Consider the following 18759-nt stretch of genomic DNA (forward strand, 5'->3'; position numbering starts at 1 on the left):
TTAAGTTTTAATCATATCCTTTTTTTTATTTTAATTTTTTTGGCAGTACTGGGGTTTGAAATCAGGATCTTGTACTTAATGTTGTACCACTTGAGCCACACCTTCAGACCCCTCCCCCTTTTTTTAACCTGAGACATTTGACAAAAAGACACATAAACCCTGGGGTTAATAAAGTGGAAGAGATGGAAATTAGGATCCAGTGTAAAGGAAGTTCTGGTTCCTTCCATAATCTTTAACTGTCTTTTATCATAACTCTTGGAATGTAACGTGCTGATTGTACGTTCTAGTTGGTAACACAAATGGAAAGTAAGAGGCTTATGTGAAACAACCATTACTATTCCCTATTGAGTAAAGGTGGGTGGGGAGGAGTATGGTGTGACAGGGAAGTTCACTGCTGTTGACAAACCCAAGAGGATCAAGATTGACTGCCCAGCAGCAACCTTCTATATGTCTGTGTATGCTCATGTTTGTGTGTTTCAGGAAGGAATGAGGAGTGGGACATGTTGTATTTACATTAGTGGGTCTAATTCTGGCAGAAGGTTCAGTGGGACAGGTATATAGCAGCTTTTTAAAATCTTGTTGGACTGAAGCCGTGGCTCATGCAGTAGAGCATTTGCTTTGCAATCTTGATGCCCTGAGTTCAAACCCTAGTCCCACCAAAAAAATTTTTAAAAGGTATCTCCTAAAAACTTCTTATTAGGGCTGGGGTCGTGGCTCACAGTGGTAGAACACCCTGCCTAGCAAGTGTGAGTCCTTGAGTTCAAACCCCAGTACCACAGAAAATAAATAAATAAATAAAGATAAAAGCTGTTTGTTTGACCAGAAGCTTCTTAGTAAATTTGAAACAATTATCTTTTGGTCAATAATCATTCCTGAAAGACAAGAATGAGGTTGTCTGATCATTACCCATTATGTACATATACTGAAATGTCACACTATACTCCGTTAATATGCACAATTAAGAATTTTTGAGAGGAGGGCTGGAGCAAGACTCAAGTGAATAGAGGGCCTGCCTAGCAAGCACAAGCTCCTGAGTTCAAAATTCAGTACCACCAAAGAAAGCCAAGCTGGGCACCAGTGGCTCATGCCTATAGTCCTAACTACTTGTGGGGCAGAGACCAGGAAGATCTCAGTTCAAAGCCAGCCCACCCAAATAGTTCAAGAGACCCTACTCAAAAATAACCAACACATAAGGGGGCTGTTGGAGTCGCTCAAATGGTACAGTGCCTGCCTAGCAAGTGTGAAGCCCTCAGTTCAAACTCTAGTACTGCTAAAGCAAAAGGGAATTTTCGAGAGGGGGGAAAAAAACAATTTTAAGGATACTTTTTTCTTTTTTCTTTCTTTTTGGTGGAGCTGCGGTTTGAACTTAGGGCTTCACACTTGTAGGTGCTCTGTCACTTGAACCACATCTCCATCAAGAATACATTTTTTAAAAGGAGCGAGATCATTTTCTCATACATTCATTGCCTTTGTCTTATTTTCCAACAGCTTCCCTGGCCAAACAATTCCTCTGTCGGGTGTGGCCACATGGGGAGAAAGAGAAGAGCACCATCTTTAATGACCAGCTCCACGATTTGCTTTGGTAAGGTGTTTATTTTCTTCCAGTGAGTCCAATAGCCTTTTCCATTTTTCTGCTGTTTGGATACCTCACCTTTTCAGGTTCTAAGAACTAACCTCTGTTAGGGAGTTCAAACTCCAGTACTACCAAGGAAAAAAAAGAGAGAAAACAAAACAAAGTAGTCATACTTCACTTAAAATGAACACAGTTTAGAATCTGGATCATAAGATCTTGTGCCTCTGCTTTCTGCCATTGTTCTTACTGTTAAACCCAAAGAAAGTAGCAAAGTCTGCAGTTGTGCCCTACCTTGTTAGTGAGTCAAATATATTATATTTTGCCTGCCATAGCTAAGACATGTCCATCACTTATTAACTGTATTTCTAATTGAAACTTCATTTACTTTACCTCCTCACAAATACCTAGAATCTTTGTTATTAAAAGTCAAAGTTAGATGTTTTAAAGCTTAACACCTGATAAACATCTCAAGAAAGAAATCTTGACATAGGAATTCTGTGACACGTGTTCATACTCTTCTGTACTACTCTCCATGTAGCATTTACCTGGAACACACAGACAGCGTTCTGACGGCCATAGAGGAGATTGCCGGTGTTGGTGTCCCAGAACTGATCAACTCTCCAAAAGATGCATCTTCCTCCACATTCCCAACACTGACCAGGTAAGGGAGTTCTTGCCTGCCGCTTTCTTCTTAACATAGAATCACACTAATGTGTGTAGTTTTCAAATAATCACATTATTCTTCATTTAGCTATGATGAAGATAGCAGGTACACTCATTCACATAGCACTGAGTCTACTATATATTCCTTCCAAGAGAAAGCAATGAACTTCTGTCTACACTGAAAGGATGAAACTTTAAACTTGAGACAAGGACTGGGGAATATAGCTCAATGGCAACACATGTGCTTAGCCTGTATGTGGCCTTAGTTCATTCCCCAACACCACAAAATAAAAATAAACTTGAGATTGTTTTTCTAATTTTTTAACCACCTGAAGAAGGACAAGATGGCTGGGTGCCAGTGTCTCATATCTATAATCCTGGCTAATTGGGAGACTGAGATCTGAAGCATCCTGACGGCTAGCCTGGGCAAATAGTTTGCAAGATCCCATCTCCAAAATAACCAGAGCAAAATGGACTAGAGGTGTGGCGTAAGTGATAGTGTGCCTGCTTTGCAAGTGTGAAGCCCTAACTTCAAACCTCCAGTCCGCTAAAAAAGATGAGAAAAAAATAGGAACAGAACACAGTAATTATTATATTTAATAACATGTCTTTTTTTCCTTTTTTTTTTTTGCAGTACTGGGGTTTGAACTCAGAGCCTTCACCTTGAGCCACTCAACCAGCCCTTTTTGTGATGGGTATTATTGAGATAGGGTCTCATGAACTATTTGCCCAGGCAGACTTCAAACTGCAATCTTCCTGATCTCTGCCTCCTGAGTAGCTAGGATTACAGGCGTGAGCCACTGGTGCCTGGCTTGTTTCATTTTTAAGTCAGGATCTTGTTATGTAGCTTAGGGTGGCCTAGAACACGTGATCCTCCTGCCTCAGCACCTGAATGCTGAAATTATAGGCATGTGCCTGAAACCCAGCTTAGTCTTTCCAGTTTTTCTAATTTATAAAACACTTTCACATCTTTTCTCATTTGCTCCTTCCAGTAATTCTGTGAGATAGGTATCATTCCCGTATTTCACTGTTGAGGAAAATTAGGGCTAGAAAGGGAACTTTGCAACCTTACACAGGCAATAAAATGAATGTGAGGCCAGGACTCATGCTTCAACTGCTTTTTCCACTCATCACACCACCTCCTTTCATAACGTTCAGTCATTGTTTCATTTCTGAATCCTTTCCACTCCCTTGTTTCAATGGACCCTGGTGAAAAGAATATTCAGAGAGGTAGGAAAGGAAAGTATTTTTGGTCCCTAGCTTTCTTCCCAGGAAGTTCTTTCTAAGTAGTATATCATCATGTGGGTGTGCATGCTTTCCCCTCTTCTAGGAACACCTTTGTCATTTTCTTCCGAGTGATGATGGCTGAACTGGAGAGGACAGTGAAAGGTCTTCAGGCTGGCACAGCAGCAGACTCGCAGCAGGTGGGTCACATGCTCCCCCACCAAGAAATGGACTCTGGATTGCTGATTCTTTTATTTCTTGGGTCCACATTTCTCTATGCTATTTCATTTGAGTTACCAAGATACAGGATTTTTTCAAAGAGCTTCTGGTTTGGTTTTCTTTCCCTCTAGTTAGATGTGAGAATTGAGCTCTGTTTTCCCTAGCTTTTGTCCAGTTTGCCACTTGCCTCCTGGAAGAAGGTAAGCCAGCCTGTTTGAGATGCTGTGGCCCTTGGTAGCCTGTTGACCAGATCTAAGGTAGACTGTTGAGAGCAAGGGCTAACAGAGGGAATTAAAAGCCACAGAGATCTGGTGGCCAGTGGGTATGCTGTGGAGACTTTTAACTACTTGGAAATGACTGAAGAGACTCTGTAAGGTACTCTGATGTTATCACAGTCTGCAGAGCCATCTTGTAGGTTCACTGGTTCCCACATCTGTTTGGGAAAATAGTTGAAGAACCGTGTATTATGGGAGTATTATTTGCCTGTGATTTAAAGGCGCTGTATTTGACTGACCTCAGGTTCATGAAGAGAAGCTCCTGTACTGGAACATGGCTGTTCGAGACTTTAGTATCCTCATTAACTTGATGAAGGTGAGTATGGGGGATTCCTGACTCATCTTACAAGATAACTACAGAAGCTAAAGGTCCTGGTTTCCAAAATTGACCCTCTTTGCTCCTCTCTTCACCCTCCTTTGAGATCTGTCTTCTCCTCCCTCATTGTCTTTTTCCCTTGTCCCCCTGGCCGATATCTTTTTCCTTTTCTTCCTGCCTCCCATCTCTGCCACACTCCCTCTGATCTAACTGAACACACTCCCTCTTCCAACCCTGAGTGCCTTCATTATACTTCAAACATAATGTGCATTCTCCCACTCCTGGGTTTTGCTCAGACTGGGCTTTCAGCCTAGGCTGTCATTCTCTCTTGTAGTCTTAAGGCTTCAGATCAAGGTTTCACACTCTAATAATGCCATCTTTTCAAAATCCCAAGATAGAATCCATTTTTTTTTTTAATTTCTTTTCTTTTTGTTTTTGGCAGTACTTGGATTTGAGCTCAGGGCCTTGTGCTTGCTAGGCAGGTGCTCTACCACTTGAGCCATATATGCCCCCAGTCCTTTTTGCTTGAAATTATTTATCAGATAAGAATCTCATGTTTTGTGATTGGGATGGCCTAGACCTCAATCCTCATACTTATGCCTCCTGCATAACTGGAATGACAAGTTTGCACCACCATACCCAGTTTGTTTGATGAGAGGAGGGTCTTGCTAACTTTTTGCCCAGGCTGGCCTTAAACCTTCATCCTACTGATCTCTACCTCCTAAGTAGCTAAGATTATATGCATGAGCCAGTGAGCCCAGCCTGGAATCAATTTCTTGATCCTCTTTGCTTCTCTGTTCCTTTCCTTGGACTTCAGTTCTGGGTATTACTTTACTCTGTAAATCTGTCATTTAGTTACACTGTTCCCATGCCTTCTCCATTTTAGAATTCTCCAAAGCACCCAGAGCTATGATTTGCAACATAGGAAAGAGACTGGGTGAAGGAGCAGACCTCAGTTTTGGTTTCTTATCTTTTGCCTCTCTAGGTATTTGATAGTCATCCTGTTCTGCATGTATGTTTGAAGGTAAGAGATTTTCTGGGCCATTTCTTCTTTCTGTGGATGGTTCTATAGAGGACCTCAGGTGAGATAAATTGCTTAATACCTTATCTACATGCCAGAGTCTCCAGAATCTGTGCTAACAGGTAGTGGTTTAGGGAGTACAATAATAGTTTTCCCACCCTAGTTGGATGGCTGGAAAAGTCAGTTTTCTTACGAGTTTGTAAATTTTTGGTCAGAATCTTAGAACTAAGAGGAATGGCTTCAGGAAATGTTGAATTTAAGAGTAATAGTCATTATAGGCAACAGGGAGTGGATGATTCCTCCATTTGTTTGTTTGTTTGTTTGTTTACTTATTTGTGGTCCTGAGGATTGAATTCAGGGCCTCAAGCACTCTACCACTTAGCTATGCTCCTAGCCCTTTTATTTTTCTGATAGTGTCTCCTGTTTTTGCCTGTTTCTGGCCTCAGACCTTGATCTCCCTACTTACTTACACATTCCAAGTGGCTGGGATCTCAGAAGTGAGGCACTGAACCTGACCCATGATTCCTCTTTATGAACCTATTGGACAGACTTAGGTCAGTGGCTCAATTTCAGAGTGCTTTCCCAGCCTGTGCAAAGACCTGGGTTCCATCCTCAGCACTGAAAAAATCAAAAAGCCCTCATGAATGTGATATTCTGATAATTGCCAAACTTTTCTTTCATGGAAACTTCCAAATTTGGCCTTGAATTTGACAGTAAACCCAAAGGGACTGTCATGGGGGGGATGCTTTTTCCCACTCCCAATGTCTGTATCCTTCCAAGTGTGAGCACCCCATGCTTGTTATCTCCTGGTCTTCCCCACCCCCCCGACCCTAATTCCACCCTGACACTGTGTGGGAGAGGGGAGATTCAAGAGTGATTTCTCTGGTTAGGGAGTTTGGAAATTAGCTATGTGCTTCCTCAGCCCTATGCAGTTTCTCTCATGGGTGTAACTTATCCTTAGGGAGCTGAAGTTCTACGTGTTTCTCTGTATTCTCACTCTTAAGCTGAGCAAAGCTTTTGGCCACTGGCTATGTCCATAATGTCTGGGGTGGGTAAGTTTGCCTCATAACATAATACCCTTGGGCAGGGTAGCAGTATACTGCCTCAACCAGGGGCCTGTCAAGTGAAAGTCCTCAACTAGAGGTCACCAGTGTGTCTCTTTTCTTCAGTATGGACGTCTCTTTGTGGAAGCATTTCTGAAGCAGTGTATGCCGCTCCTAGACTTCAGTTTTAGAAAACACCGGGTAAGATCTGAGAGCAGAGAGCAAAGCCATGCTCTGAAGAGCTGCACAAAAGCTATGTCTGGGGTGATTCCTGGGTTGGGACTGAGAATAGGAGCTGTCCTACTTGCCCATCTTCTGGACCACTGTTCTACTTTACACCACTTTAACTAAAGCCAAAGCTGCTCAAGTAGGACTGAATACTCCAAAGTAGGCTGAACTACTCAGACCCACTCTGATTCAAACCCGTTTTTTTTTTTTTGGATGGGACTGGTGTTTGAACTCAAGGTCTACCACTTGAACCATACCTCCAGTCCATTTTGCTCTGTTTATTTTGGATTTGAGGGACTCACAAACTGTTTGCCCTGAGTGGCTTTAAACCACGATCCTCTTGAAATCGCCTTCCCAAGTAGTTAGGATTATAGACATGAGCCATTGGCACCCGGCCAAACCCATCTTTTTACTTCTATCCCTTGTCTTAGGGTAGTTGTTCCTTTTAGCTTTATTATATTGTACTGCTGCACTCCCAGAACCTCACATGATTACCTAGGTCTACTCTTAGGAATAATAAAAAGAGAGCTTGGGCTGGCAGTGTAGCTCAAGTGCTAGAGTACCTGCCCAGCAAGCATGAAGCCCTGAGTTCAAGCCTTAGTACCAAGAAAAACATAGAGCTCATGTGTGTCATGAAACTTTTTACTGTTATAGTGAATGACAGTTTTTTTTTTTTAGCCAAGTGCTAGAGTATCAAAGTAAAGTAGAAACAAATGAATTCTCACATGCATTTAGCAAGTTGGGCTTTGTAAAACACCCACAATATTTAACTCATCTCTCATAACCCTAAAAAAGACTGGGTATTTTATCTTAATTTGCAGATGGGAAAACTGAGACATGGTAACCTATTTAAAACTGAAATCTAAGGCTGAAGCAGAAGAATCATGAGTTTGAGGTCAGTCTCGGCTGCTTAGTGAGCTCTAAGCAACCTGGGATAGTAAGATTCTATCTCAAAAAAAAAAAAAACCCTGCAATCTAGGTGTTAGGACTCTCAGGTTGACACAAAATACAGAAGGGGGGCTTGAGAGTGACAGTTAGCCAGCGTTTTCCTATCTGAGGGCCAGATTAAGATGGTTGTTAACACAGGTTGGAACCTGCGGTTTATCCTCTTTGGAGTCCTTGGCAAGGACATCCTGCACCTAAAATGAAAATGGAACTTTTCCTTATAACATTTATGAATTTCGTTGGTTTTAGGAAGATGTTCTGAGTTTGCTAGAAACATTCCAATTGAGCACAAGGCTACTTCATCACCTGTGTGGCCATTCTAAGGTAAGAAGGGATCAGGTCACATTACTGCTGGCTTACTCTGCAGTTGCTGTTAGGATGTCCATGGGCTCTAGCTACTTCTTCCTTTTTAATCCATTCTCTTCTTTTGGTATTATCACTTCTTTTCTTTTGGTGGCACTTCTTTTTTTCTATTTATTATTACCTTTCATTTTTTTGGCAATACTAGGCTTTGAACTCAAGGCTTCATGCTTACTAGGCAGGCACTCTACCACTTGAGCCACTCCACCAGCCTTATTATTACATCTTTTTGAGACAGGGTGTCACTATATAGCCCAGGCTGGCCTAGAATTGGGGCTCCGTCTACTCCAGCCTCCCAAGTGCTAGTATCGCACCACCATGCCCTGCTTTTAACCTCTTCCTGAGCCTTTCTGTCTGAGACTATGTCCAGAGGTAGTTTATTCAGAGCAGGCAAATCCTTAGTTGCTGGTTGGGATTGGGCAATTTTCTAGTGGGCAAGTTCTGCATCTGAGATTTGACTCAAAGTCCATAGCCCCATTTCCTCTAGAAATGCTTTTTGACTGAGCAATATAGAATGCTGCTGATGGTTACTACTGCTAAAAGTACTCTGGGTGAGAGTACTCTGGAGGCAAGGGTTTCTAACACAGTTATCTTACAGCTTTTCAACTGCATCGACTTAGTTGTCAAGGACTAGATCCATCTCTTGTGAAAACCATTCACTGATTTTTCCACTTGAAGTTCACTTAGTTAATGAGCCATTGTCACCTCTGTCTGAAGGAACACAGAACTCTAGAGTTCTGCAATAACTGGAGAACCAAGTAATGCTTTGAGCCAGTTCCTATTACTCTGCTTCCCTCTCCGCACTTCCTCCTATGGTTCTAAGTTTAGAAAGTGTAGAACAGTGGAACTTTAAGGACTCTGAAAGCTAAACACAGCTACTTTCTGTTTAATATTGTTACAATATTGGCTCAAGAATATTTGAGCAAATTTACTGGTGGTCACTTAGAGGTTACTTAGAGGAATTTGGAGGTATTGGTTGTCTGTCTTGACTAAATTTTTTAGCTGCCATTCTCTTTGGAGTACTTTGCCAAATTTTTGCTGTTTGATGAAACATGTCTCTGGGGCATAGTGGCAGGTTATATGTTCTTATTTACTATTCAGGTTATGAGGAATTCAGACATTTCTGTGTAGAAAATATGAATGCTTGCCAATAAACCTTCATGAGTATTTTTATTTCCATTCAGATTCACCAGGATACAAGGCTCACCAAACATGTACCTTTACTCAAAAAGACACTAGAGCTACTAGTTTGCAGAGTCAAAGCTATGCTTGTCCTTAACAACTGTAGAGAGGCTTTCTGGCTGGGTAATCTCAAAAACCGGGACTTGCAGGTAAGCCTTGGGACCATCAGTAATAATCACCTCTCTTTTTGTTTTCCTACTAAGACTACTTTTTGCCGGGAGCCTATTGCCCACACCTATAATCCTGGCTACTCAGGAATAGAGATCTGGAAGATCATGGTGCAAAGCCATTCTGGGCAAATAGTTCTCAAGACCTTTCTCAAAAATACCCAACACAAAACAAGGCTGGGGGAATGGTTCAAGTGAGAGTGCCTGCTTAGCAAGTATGAGGCCCTGAGTTCAAACCCCAGCAACGCCTGGATAGTTTAGTTCATAAAGTTAAGGTACATTGCTTATTGGCCCTGTTCACAGGCTATACCCTTTATCCCAGGCAGCAAAGGTACCAAAATATACCATTATTGTTGTAAACAAGTCCTCAGAGACAGAGGAGCCAGATCACAACAACCTCTCTTTACTGCTAGAAGAGCACTTTTAAGCCCTGCTGAGAGTAGATTCATAGTATTTTTGTATGAACAAACTTTAGTTTTGTTACCTTGAATTTTTTTCCTTAAACCAGTATGTCTTATTCCTGAAGCCAGCATCTGGCTAATTTTAACAAATGAGCATTTCTGATTGGCTGAAATCTTGGGTTGTTTATAATACTGCCTTGTAGTCGTAACATTTTTTACTTTTGGTCCAAGCCTTCTCATTCATGTTTATGATACCTGAATTTTATAATTGGCTATCTGTGAAAAGAGTAGATCACAGAGAATTCGTTTCCTTATGAGGAAGATTCTGTTGTTTCCTTGAGAAAAGAAGTGCACAGAATTAACTTACATAAGGCCGTTTAGCAGTAAGTGAATGGAGCCAAGGTTTAGGTTCAAACAGTCCTGTTCTAGAGGAGTTGTTCTTAAACCACTTCACTACACTATTCTTTGGCCTCTACATGGCTGTTCGTGGTAGGGTATGCTGGTGCTTATATGTCTTAAGGTATTGGGAAATTTTAGATCCATATCACTATTATCTGAAAGTCACCAGTACAACCTGGCCTTGTAAAATCTAGTGCAATAATATATACAAGATAGACCATTTGTAGAAATATATATTATTACTTTAATACCATATGCCTCTGTGGTCATTCAGAAACCTGTGGTATTTGAATACCCTTTTTCTAGATTCTGGATCACAAGTTGGTATCTGTATTTTGAATGGCTAGAATTATCTTTCTCTCTATTGCCTATATACTCAAAACCTTTCTCCTAAGACTACAGATGTGACCATTACAGCCCACCATTTGACTTGGTCCTTCGATATTTAGGGTGAAGAGATTATGTCACAGAATTCCCAGGAGAGCACAGCAGAGGGGAGTGAGGATGGCAGGACATCCCAGGTCTCTAACAGCAAAGCAACAGAGGTATCTGTGCAAAGGGTACCAGTTTGGCATTGATGGTTACATTTTGTTAACTATTCTGAGTCGGTAGAGATTGAAGAACGTTCCCTTCTTATATTTGTTATTGAATATTTCTATGCCCATCTCCATTCCTTCCCCCGAAAACCTCTGTGCTTATATGAATAATCTGGGGCCCAGACAAAACAATTATACAATCTTAGAATCACTCTTGAGTACCTTATACTGTGGCATGTGTTTCCAGCCTTTCAAGGGGCTGAGGACATCGCTCAACAGTAGAGCATGTGCTTAACATGTGGAAGTCCTTGGGTTTGATCCCAGTTCCAAAAACAAAGACAGAAAGGAAAAAAAGAACTTTATCTCCCATTATGTTGCCTCCTGTTTTCCATGAACTTGGTTTTACCATTTTAGAAGGGAGAAAAGAAGACATCAGAATATTCTTGGAGCATTGAGAAAGCGAGTTTTAAACCATTTAAACATGTTTTGACATAGAAAAATAAAAATGTAAAAACTGAAGCCTGGAGTCAGGCTGCTATCACAGAGGAATAAAATAATAGAGGTCCTTATTATCTTCTGTGGATAAATGCTTTTGTAAATTTAAAGAAAGCTAAATAAGCACAAGGCTCTGAATTCAATCCTCAGTACAGAGAGAGGGGGAGAGAGAGAAAAAGAGTGTGTTTTGCTATAATTCAGGTGGATTCTGGGTGCTAAGAAGTTCAGATGTAAGAACCTCTCCTGAGAAAGAGGAGGGAAACAAGGAGGCAGAGAGTGAGGGATGGAAAAGAAGATAGGTTTGTGTTTATAAAATTTTGTTGCAGTTGGACTGGAGGCATGGCTCAAGTGATGAAGCACTAACCAGTGCAAAGTCCTGAGTTCAAACCCCAGTACCATCAAAAAATAAAAAGTAAATTAAAAATATTTCAGATATTAAGCTGGGTGCCAGTGGGTCATGCCTGTAATCTTAATTACTTGGGAGGCTGAGATCAGAAGGTTCACAGTTCAAGGCCAGCTTGGGCAAATAGTTCAAGAGACCCCCATCTCCAAAATAACAAGAGCAAAAGAGACTGGAGGTGAGGCTCAAGTGTTAGAGCACCTGCTTTGCAAGCAAAGCCTTGAGTTCAAACCCCAACCCCATCAAAAAAAAAAAAATTGCTACAGTAGGTTTAAGAAGTTCATATATAAGACCCCTGCTGTGGAGTTTGTCTCTAATTGAATTTAAAACTGAGGCAGAAAGATTGTTCACTAAGTCCTTTTATTTGTATGGTTGTTTTGTTTGTATTTAATATACATCCTCTTCCTGGTTCTCAACAAGAATTTGAAGCTGCCAGGCATGGTGACTCCATACTGGCAGTCCTAGGTACTTGAGAGGTAGAGATCGAGAATTGTGGTTAGAGGCCAGCTGGGGAGGGGGGAACTTGTGAGACCTCCCCTCTCAACCAATAAAAAGCTGGACATAATGGCACGTGCCTATCTTCACAACTATGTGGGAAGCATAAATAGGATCACAGTCCAAGATGGCCTGGGCATAAACATGAGACCCTGTTTGAAATATAACTAAAGCAAAAAGGGCTGGAGGGCAGGGATGGACTCAAGTGGTAAAGCACTAGCAATGCAAGGCCCTGAGTTCAAACTCCCAAGTACTTCAAAAAGTAAGCAAAAAAGAAAGGGGAAGGAGGGAGGAAAAGAGACCGAGAGAGAGAGAGAGAGAAAGAAAGAGAGAGAGAGAAAGGGAGGGAGGGAGGGAGGCAGGCAGGAGAAGATGAATTTTGAGGCAGACAGTATCCTATTAATTTGGTACTTTGTCCTAAACAAACCTTTCCTACTAGAGTGGCAAACCAGACAGATTTTTTATGATTCCTATTGAGATATCCCAGGTTTTTTTGTTTTGTTTTGTTTCCAGTGTGGGGCTTCAACTCAGGGCCTCACGCTTGATAGACAGACACTCTACCACTTGAGCCACTTGCCCACCCATTGCCAGTACTTGTTGTAATTATTTATTTTGGACACAGTCTCACTATGTAGCCCAGACTGGACTTGAACTCCATCCTCCTACCTTAGTCTCCTTAATGCTGGGATTACAGGTTTGCCCAACTTCATTCTATATTATTGAATGATAATGTCACTTTTTTCCTATGTCACATTCATGAAGAAGAGCTAGAGGGTAACAGGTTATTTAAAAATCATGCGTGTGTGGGGCATGGTATTGCACGCCTATAATCCTAGCATTCAGGAGGCTGGAGCAGGAGGACCTCAAATTTCAGGCCAGTTTGGGCTACATTGTGAGACACTGTCTTAGAAAACAACAAATTCAACAAAACATAGGCTGGTCATGGTTGCACATGCCTGATGTGCCAAAACTTGGGAGGCTGAAGCAGGAAGATCATGAGTTTGAGGCTGGCATGGGCTACATAGTGAGACTTTATCAAAACACACAAAAAAAAATCATGCATGGGCTAGGGATTTAGCTCAGTGGTAGTATGCTTGCCTAGCATGGACAAGGCCTTGGGTTTGATCCTCAGCACAACCAGAAAACAAAAAATAAGTTCTGGAGATATAGTTCAGTGGAAGAGTACTTGCTTACCATGTTTAAATCCCTGAGTTTGAGCCCTAGAAACACACACACACACTAACAATCACACAAATCTGATTCATTTAATATGGCATAAGTATCAAAATGATCTCCCTGGTCATGAGTAGCTTACACCTGTAATTCTAGCTACTCAGGAGGCAGAGATCAGGAAGATCGCCGTTCAAAGCCAGCCCTGGGCAAATAGTTCGTTAGACCATCTCAAAAACACCCAACACAAAAAGGACTGGTGGAGTAGCTCAAATGGTAGAGCGCCTGCCTAGTAAGCATGAAGTCCTGAGTTCAAACCCCAGTACTGCAAAAAAAAAAAAACAAAACCAAAATGACCTCCGTCCATGGTCTTGGCTTATAGTTCATGGTTTCAAGAAGAATGGGATTTCTGGCTGTGGTGGTGCACACTTGTGCTGGCATTACAAGACCTAGGCAGGAGCATTGTAAGTTCCATGCCAGCCTGAGTTACTTACCCTGTCTCATAAAAAGGAGAATGGGAGAGCTTCATCTTACAAATGAGTGTTTTAAAATCTATTATTGACTTTAACAATGAAAACAATATAGTTATTTGTCTTTGGGGTATATAGTGCAATTCATGGGATCACCCAGAAAATACTTACATTTCTCCTTTGCTCCTTAGGATGATGAAGAAAATGAAGAAAGTGATGGAAAAAAGGAGCAAGATAGTGAGGAGAATGATGACAACTCTGATTAGACCCCATACTCACTCTTGCCCCCTTCATCTCTATTCAGGGTTTAAAATCTGATGTCTGCCTTTCTTATTGGAAGCATCCTGTTTTGTCCTTTAAGAGGGTGTTTTATTTACTTAAGTTGTTGAATGCCAGCACAGTTTGGGCTCAGGATTCCAGTGTAGCAGCATTTGCTGGTTTGGGTAGACATGGCAGTGTACTACAGATTAAAAGGAGTCATGATTCTTAGCTTTGGGAGCTAGTTTTGAAACTGTTTGTTCTAGAATTTAGGTTTACATATGCTGTACAAATAAATTCTAAGTTTGGCCTTATTTCTGTTTTTAGATTTCTCTCATTATTCAGAAGTTAAGTTGAATTGAACTGAGGTTTGTACAGAGACACACATGTACTGGTGTCAACATAGATCTATCACCTAAAGTCATGTTCCCTATTATAAAGATCATTTTCATTTATGATGAGATCTTTGTGATCTTTCTGGTTGTGGTTTGGTTTTGGAGAGGGGGGTTTGTTTTGTTTTGTTTTTCATGGGACTGGGGTTTGAACTCAGGGCCTCATGCTTGCTAGGCAGGCACTCTTACCACTTGAGCCACAGCACCAGCTCTGTGATATTTCCTGAGAAGTAATTTAAGCTTCTTGTCAATGCCCAAAGAAAGTCAAAAGGAATATTTTAGCTACCTTTTAAAATTTTTTTGGTGATTATATTAGTAGAAGACAAAGGAAGAAAATGCATCATCAAACTTATGCTGACTTTGTATATGCATATGTTTATTTCCACATTATTCAGAGTTATAGCTACATTCTAGTTAAAAGAATGCTACAACTTTTTTTCTAAAACAGATGCTACAAAATTAATTGCAGTTTATTAGAAATAGAACATTAAGAGTATACTTTAGCTAAAACAGGGACTCTCCTATCTTCTTCCAGAAAGCGTAGCTTCAGTGTTGCAATGAAATTAATTCCTTCTGGGCTGCAGGGATTGTTTAATGTAATATTACTACCCACTTTAAAATAGTACTTTATGATGTGGGGTTAGGGAATTTTTTTTTTTTGTCATCGTTTTGATGGTAAAGTCTGTTTTTAAACGAATCCTTGACCCACATTAAGATCTTTCAACCCTGGAACACACACACAAGAAAAAGCATTTTCAACCCCTTTATTCTATGGTTCAAAGAAATCCATACATCGCTTTTCTTGACATACCCTTTTTTTCCCAACTCATTGTTAATCTTTGGTGTTTCAGTGAGTTCACACTAGACTTGTTGGTTTATATGGTTTATTTAATGGTTCTTTATCACATGTACATGTCAATACTAGTTTGACTCTCTTAAACTGTTGTTCAACTTTACAATGGAAATGTTCTCCCTTGCTCTGTATCACTGGTCCTGTTTTTGGACAGAAAAGGAGGAAAGGGGCTCCTGCATTGTCACTGCTTGACAGAAAAGCAAAATATCTGGAGCGATAGCCCAGTTCCATTTACCAGGACAGGTTTGTGTGAGCTTCAGGTACATACCAAAGGGCATGGTGTGAACAACTGCACATCAGTCAGCCAGACAGGACCCTTTACTTGGAGTGTTGCAAGGCAAAAGTGCACTTCTTGTAGGTTGCATACAGCAAGAGGATAGAGCGTAGCATCTGTTTGCACATAGTCACTGTCATTTGAATCTGAGGCTCCTTAAGTCCAGTGGGCCACTGGTGCTCCCTGCTGATAATTTTGCAAAATGCTGACTTGTCTGAAACTCTGAAGGTCCCCGTCCACTTGGGTGGCTGAGCCGTGATGACCCTGCCAAAGACAGAATCCACTCCACTGAGGCGGACAGGCTGGGGCTTCCTGACTAGTCCTTTCTTGTTGTTCATGGTTCGGAGGTCTGATGTGTGACAGGGTAACTTGGGACTTACTCCTGGTTCCAGGAATGGGCTGTCTAAGACTAGAGTGACCTCTTGAAAGCATAGCTGCACTTCAAGGTCAGAGGGGGTGTGTGCAAAGCAGGGGGAAGCCCTAAATGGGTGTTTGGAGGAAGGGGTAGGTGTTGTATGCCGCAGCCATTGGAAGCTCTCATCCAGTGGGGTCCATGGTGACCAGAGCTGGTATCCTGCCATTGACAATCCTAAAGGAGAGGAATCAAACATGGAATTTCCCTGGTGTGCTTTTTGTAGAGGTATGGCTGTGCAAATTCATCTCTTTCATTAGTGATTTAAACTTTGTGGTTCCCACTGAACAGATTATAGTAGGTGACAGGGCAATAAGTGATGGTAACAAATACTGATGTGACAACTGCTATGTATACTAAAACTTTGTTAAACCTTTTCACAAGCCCCTGAAGATGATTTAACCCATTCTACAGATGAGGAAATAAATTTGTCTGAAATGGAATATCCCAGTCCACTATTGGGACCTGTGCTGTAATTGGTAACTGCTAATGACAGAATCGATGCCTGTTGGGTTTCATGATGAGACCTGACTTTGAGATTAGAAGCAGCTCAGGAGGGCCATGTGACTCTAACTCCATGTACTTTACACCAGTGGTTCTCAAAGTACGACCAACCTCTAGACTAGCAACTTTAACATCATTTGGGAATTTGGTAGAAATGCAAATTCTTGGACCCTATGTCAGACCTATAGAATCAAACTAGGGTGGGGTACAGAAGACAACATTTATAAAACCCTCCAGGGGATTCTGTTGTACTTTAGTTTGAGAACAACTTATGGTGCTCCAGCTTTCACTAGTATGGAGAAAGTCTCCTGTTGGCCCTAAAAGGCTCTCTGTTTTCTGATTCAAGAGAGTAGCTCTACAAGAGCCCTATGTATCTTATGTACCACTTCAGAGCAGTTACACAGACTAAGGGGAAGTTTCCAAGACAAGTCTTTAAAATTTGTTAAGATTTTTGGGAGGAGGTGGCCCAAATAATGTATACATGTGTAAGTAAAGGTAAAAACGACAACTAAAATTTAAAAAATAAATGAAGCAATCAAAGAAAAAAAGATTTGCTTCCACACCTGGGAGGAGGGGGAAGGTATAGGTGGCTATTTTTCTTTTTCATCTGTGAGAGACCCACTCTTTAATACCTTAAATTTTATCTTTGAAGATAAAGGACTGAAAGGATATTGGTAACTCAAAATTTATCCAAGACGAAATTGGACTCCCATCATTCTACTTCAGAATCGCCAAAATCAGGCGATGCTTAACATTTTTGAGCACCTACCTGTTATGTTGAGGAACTTGCCAGGTCCCTTTTCTTTCCAGCCAAGTATATTTCTCTGTCCCTTCTCACTTGTCCCACAAAAGCAGATCTTATCCCATCCCTTCCAGAAATTGCCACTGTTGAGCACTTGACATCCCCACTATAGCTTATGACTGTGGACTTCATTTAAAAAAAAAAAAAAGCTGTTGAGCCAGGCACTGGTGGCTTATACCTGTAATCCTACCTACTTAGGAGGTGAGACCCCATCTCCAAAATAACCAGACCAAAATGGACTGGAGGTCGTGGGTCAAGTGGTAGAGTACCTACCTAGCAAGTGTGAGGCCCTGGTTTCAACCCCCAGTAATGAAAAAATAAGCTTTGGTGACATTTCAGACCAGAAATATCCCTGACAGTGGCTAGTATTAAGGAGATTTGTTGATGTCCTCCACCTGGTATGTTTCTCATCTATGCAGTCCCTTTGGAAATTAGTAAGTGTTCACATGTCTGGACTGCCTTAGGATGAGAAACTGACAAAGGACAGTTACCTATCCCAAATAGCCTATGAAAGGCTTCTGATGCTTGATACCTTGACCTTCAGAGACTATATCCAAGATCAGGGCGCTTTGACACACCACCCATGGCAAGGTGGGGTGGAGGGTATTAACTTCTCTGAACACATATCCAAAAAAATGTATTTAATCGCAGGATTCTTTACTTGACTCATTTAAGAGGAAATGAAGCCAAAGGTTAAAAGACTCAAATGCCTGGCCTAAATCTACAGGGAACAAGATGGCTTTTCACTAGCTCTTTCCACTTCTTCACATAAGGCTTAAATAAAAATGACTCTGCCCGCATCCCCAGCACCTGGTGTCACTACCATGCATTCCAGGATGGGTTGAACCTAGGAAGTCTGTCCAAACTGCTCTAATAGCTTCCAGACAGGGATACAAAAAGGCTTCCCCTTCATTGGCTTCGCCCGTTCCAAGGAGCCTGGTCCCTTCATTTCCCCACCTGGGAAAGAGGAAGGCAGCGCCAAAGCGCAGCTGAGGTCCTCATGAACTGTAAACACATCCCGAGGGGCTGGAGTGCTTGGAGGAGGGCCTTGTCCCCCGGGAGGTCCCTCCCCGGGGGCGGGGGCCACCTGGCCCTGGCCAAGGCGGAGGCGGCGGTGGGAGCCCGGCCCCGGGCCCACCATCACCATCCGGGCCGGGGGCTCACCTGCTGAACACCGCGCGGGACGCACGCTCCAGAGTGGCGGCCGCATCTTCTTCCCACCGGCGCCTGGCAACCGCCTTTGTGATTCAGGACCGCTGGGGAGCCCGAGCCGGGGCGAGGGTGGGGCGGGGACTCCAGGATGAACCTCCTGGCCCCCTCTATTCGAAAGGCCTTGTCTAGGATTCAAGGATGGCAGAGGGGTGGTTCGAATCCTACCCCTCTGCTGTCCCCACCCCCGTACCTGCGCGTCTTTGATTAGCGCGCAGAGGACAGACACCCCCCACTTCAAAATCTGTGCTCAGGTATAAAAGCCCTACATATAAGTCCTGGAACAAAAATTAATCTCTGCTCATTTTCAGGCAGAGTGACCCATAGTTCTGAAGGCTTTTATGATTGCGTTAGAGCGATTACAGCGGAAGGAGACAGAATTTATTATATACTCTCACCTATCAAGAGAAAGATAGGTCTTTCCTTGACTTCCTGAGTGAAAACCTCTATCTTCAATTCAACCTCAAAAATGA

The 18759-nt window shown here is 42.0% G+C and overlaps 2 protein-coding genes across 8 annotated transcripts in view; one reads left to right on the forward strand and one right to left on the reverse strand.

Annotated features, from left to right (window-relative positions):
• Positions 1–14154, forward strand: part of Fancd2 (FA complementation group D2) — a 65468-nt gene extending 51314 nt beyond the window's left edge. For 3 of the 7 annotated variants that reach the window (XM_074044399.1, XM_074044398.1, XM_074044401.1), the window contains 10 exons: positions 1489–1582; positions 2112–2234; positions 3567–3660; positions 4199–4270; positions 5256–5294; positions 6461–6535; positions 7757–7831; positions 9052–9198; positions 10466–10561; positions 13774–14154. In XM_074044399.1, the coding sequence (XP_073900500.1) occupies positions 1489–1582; positions 2112–2234; positions 3567–3660; positions 4199–4270; positions 5256–5294; positions 6461–6535; positions 7757–7831; positions 9052–9198; positions 10466–10561; positions 13774–13848 (890 nt within the window). In that variant the 3' untranslated portion in view covers positions 13849–14154. Of the gene's footprint in view, positions 1–1488; positions 1583–2111; positions 2235–3566; positions 3661–4198; positions 4271–5255; positions 5295–6460; positions 6536–7756; positions 7832–9051; positions 9199–10465; positions 10562–13773 lie in introns of those variants that run through there. The other 4 variants (XM_074044400.1, XM_074044402.1, XM_074044403.1 and 1 more) reach the window with 4 other exon arrangements.
• Positions 14155–14989: 835 nt separating this feature from the next.
• On the reverse strand, positions 14990–18493 carry Fancd2os (FANCD2 opposite strand). The gene is made up of 2 exons (XM_074044405.1): positions 18242–18493; positions 14990–15948 (listed from the first exon to the last, which is right to left on the reverse strand). Exons 1-2 carry the CDS (start codon positions 18285–18287, stop codon positions 15404–15406), a joined length of 591 nt encoding a protein of 196 aa, XP_073900506.1. The 5' UTR covers positions 18288–18493; the 3' UTR covers positions 14990–15403.
• Positions 18494–18759: the final 266 nt, after the last annotated feature.

Source organism: Castor canadensis, chromosome 10 (genome assembly GCF_047511655.1).
Source record: "Castor canadensis chromosome 10, mCasCan1.hap1v2, whole genome shotgun sequence".
Taxonomy (NCBI): Eukaryota; Metazoa; Chordata; class Mammalia; order Rodentia; family Castoridae; genus Castor; species Castor canadensis.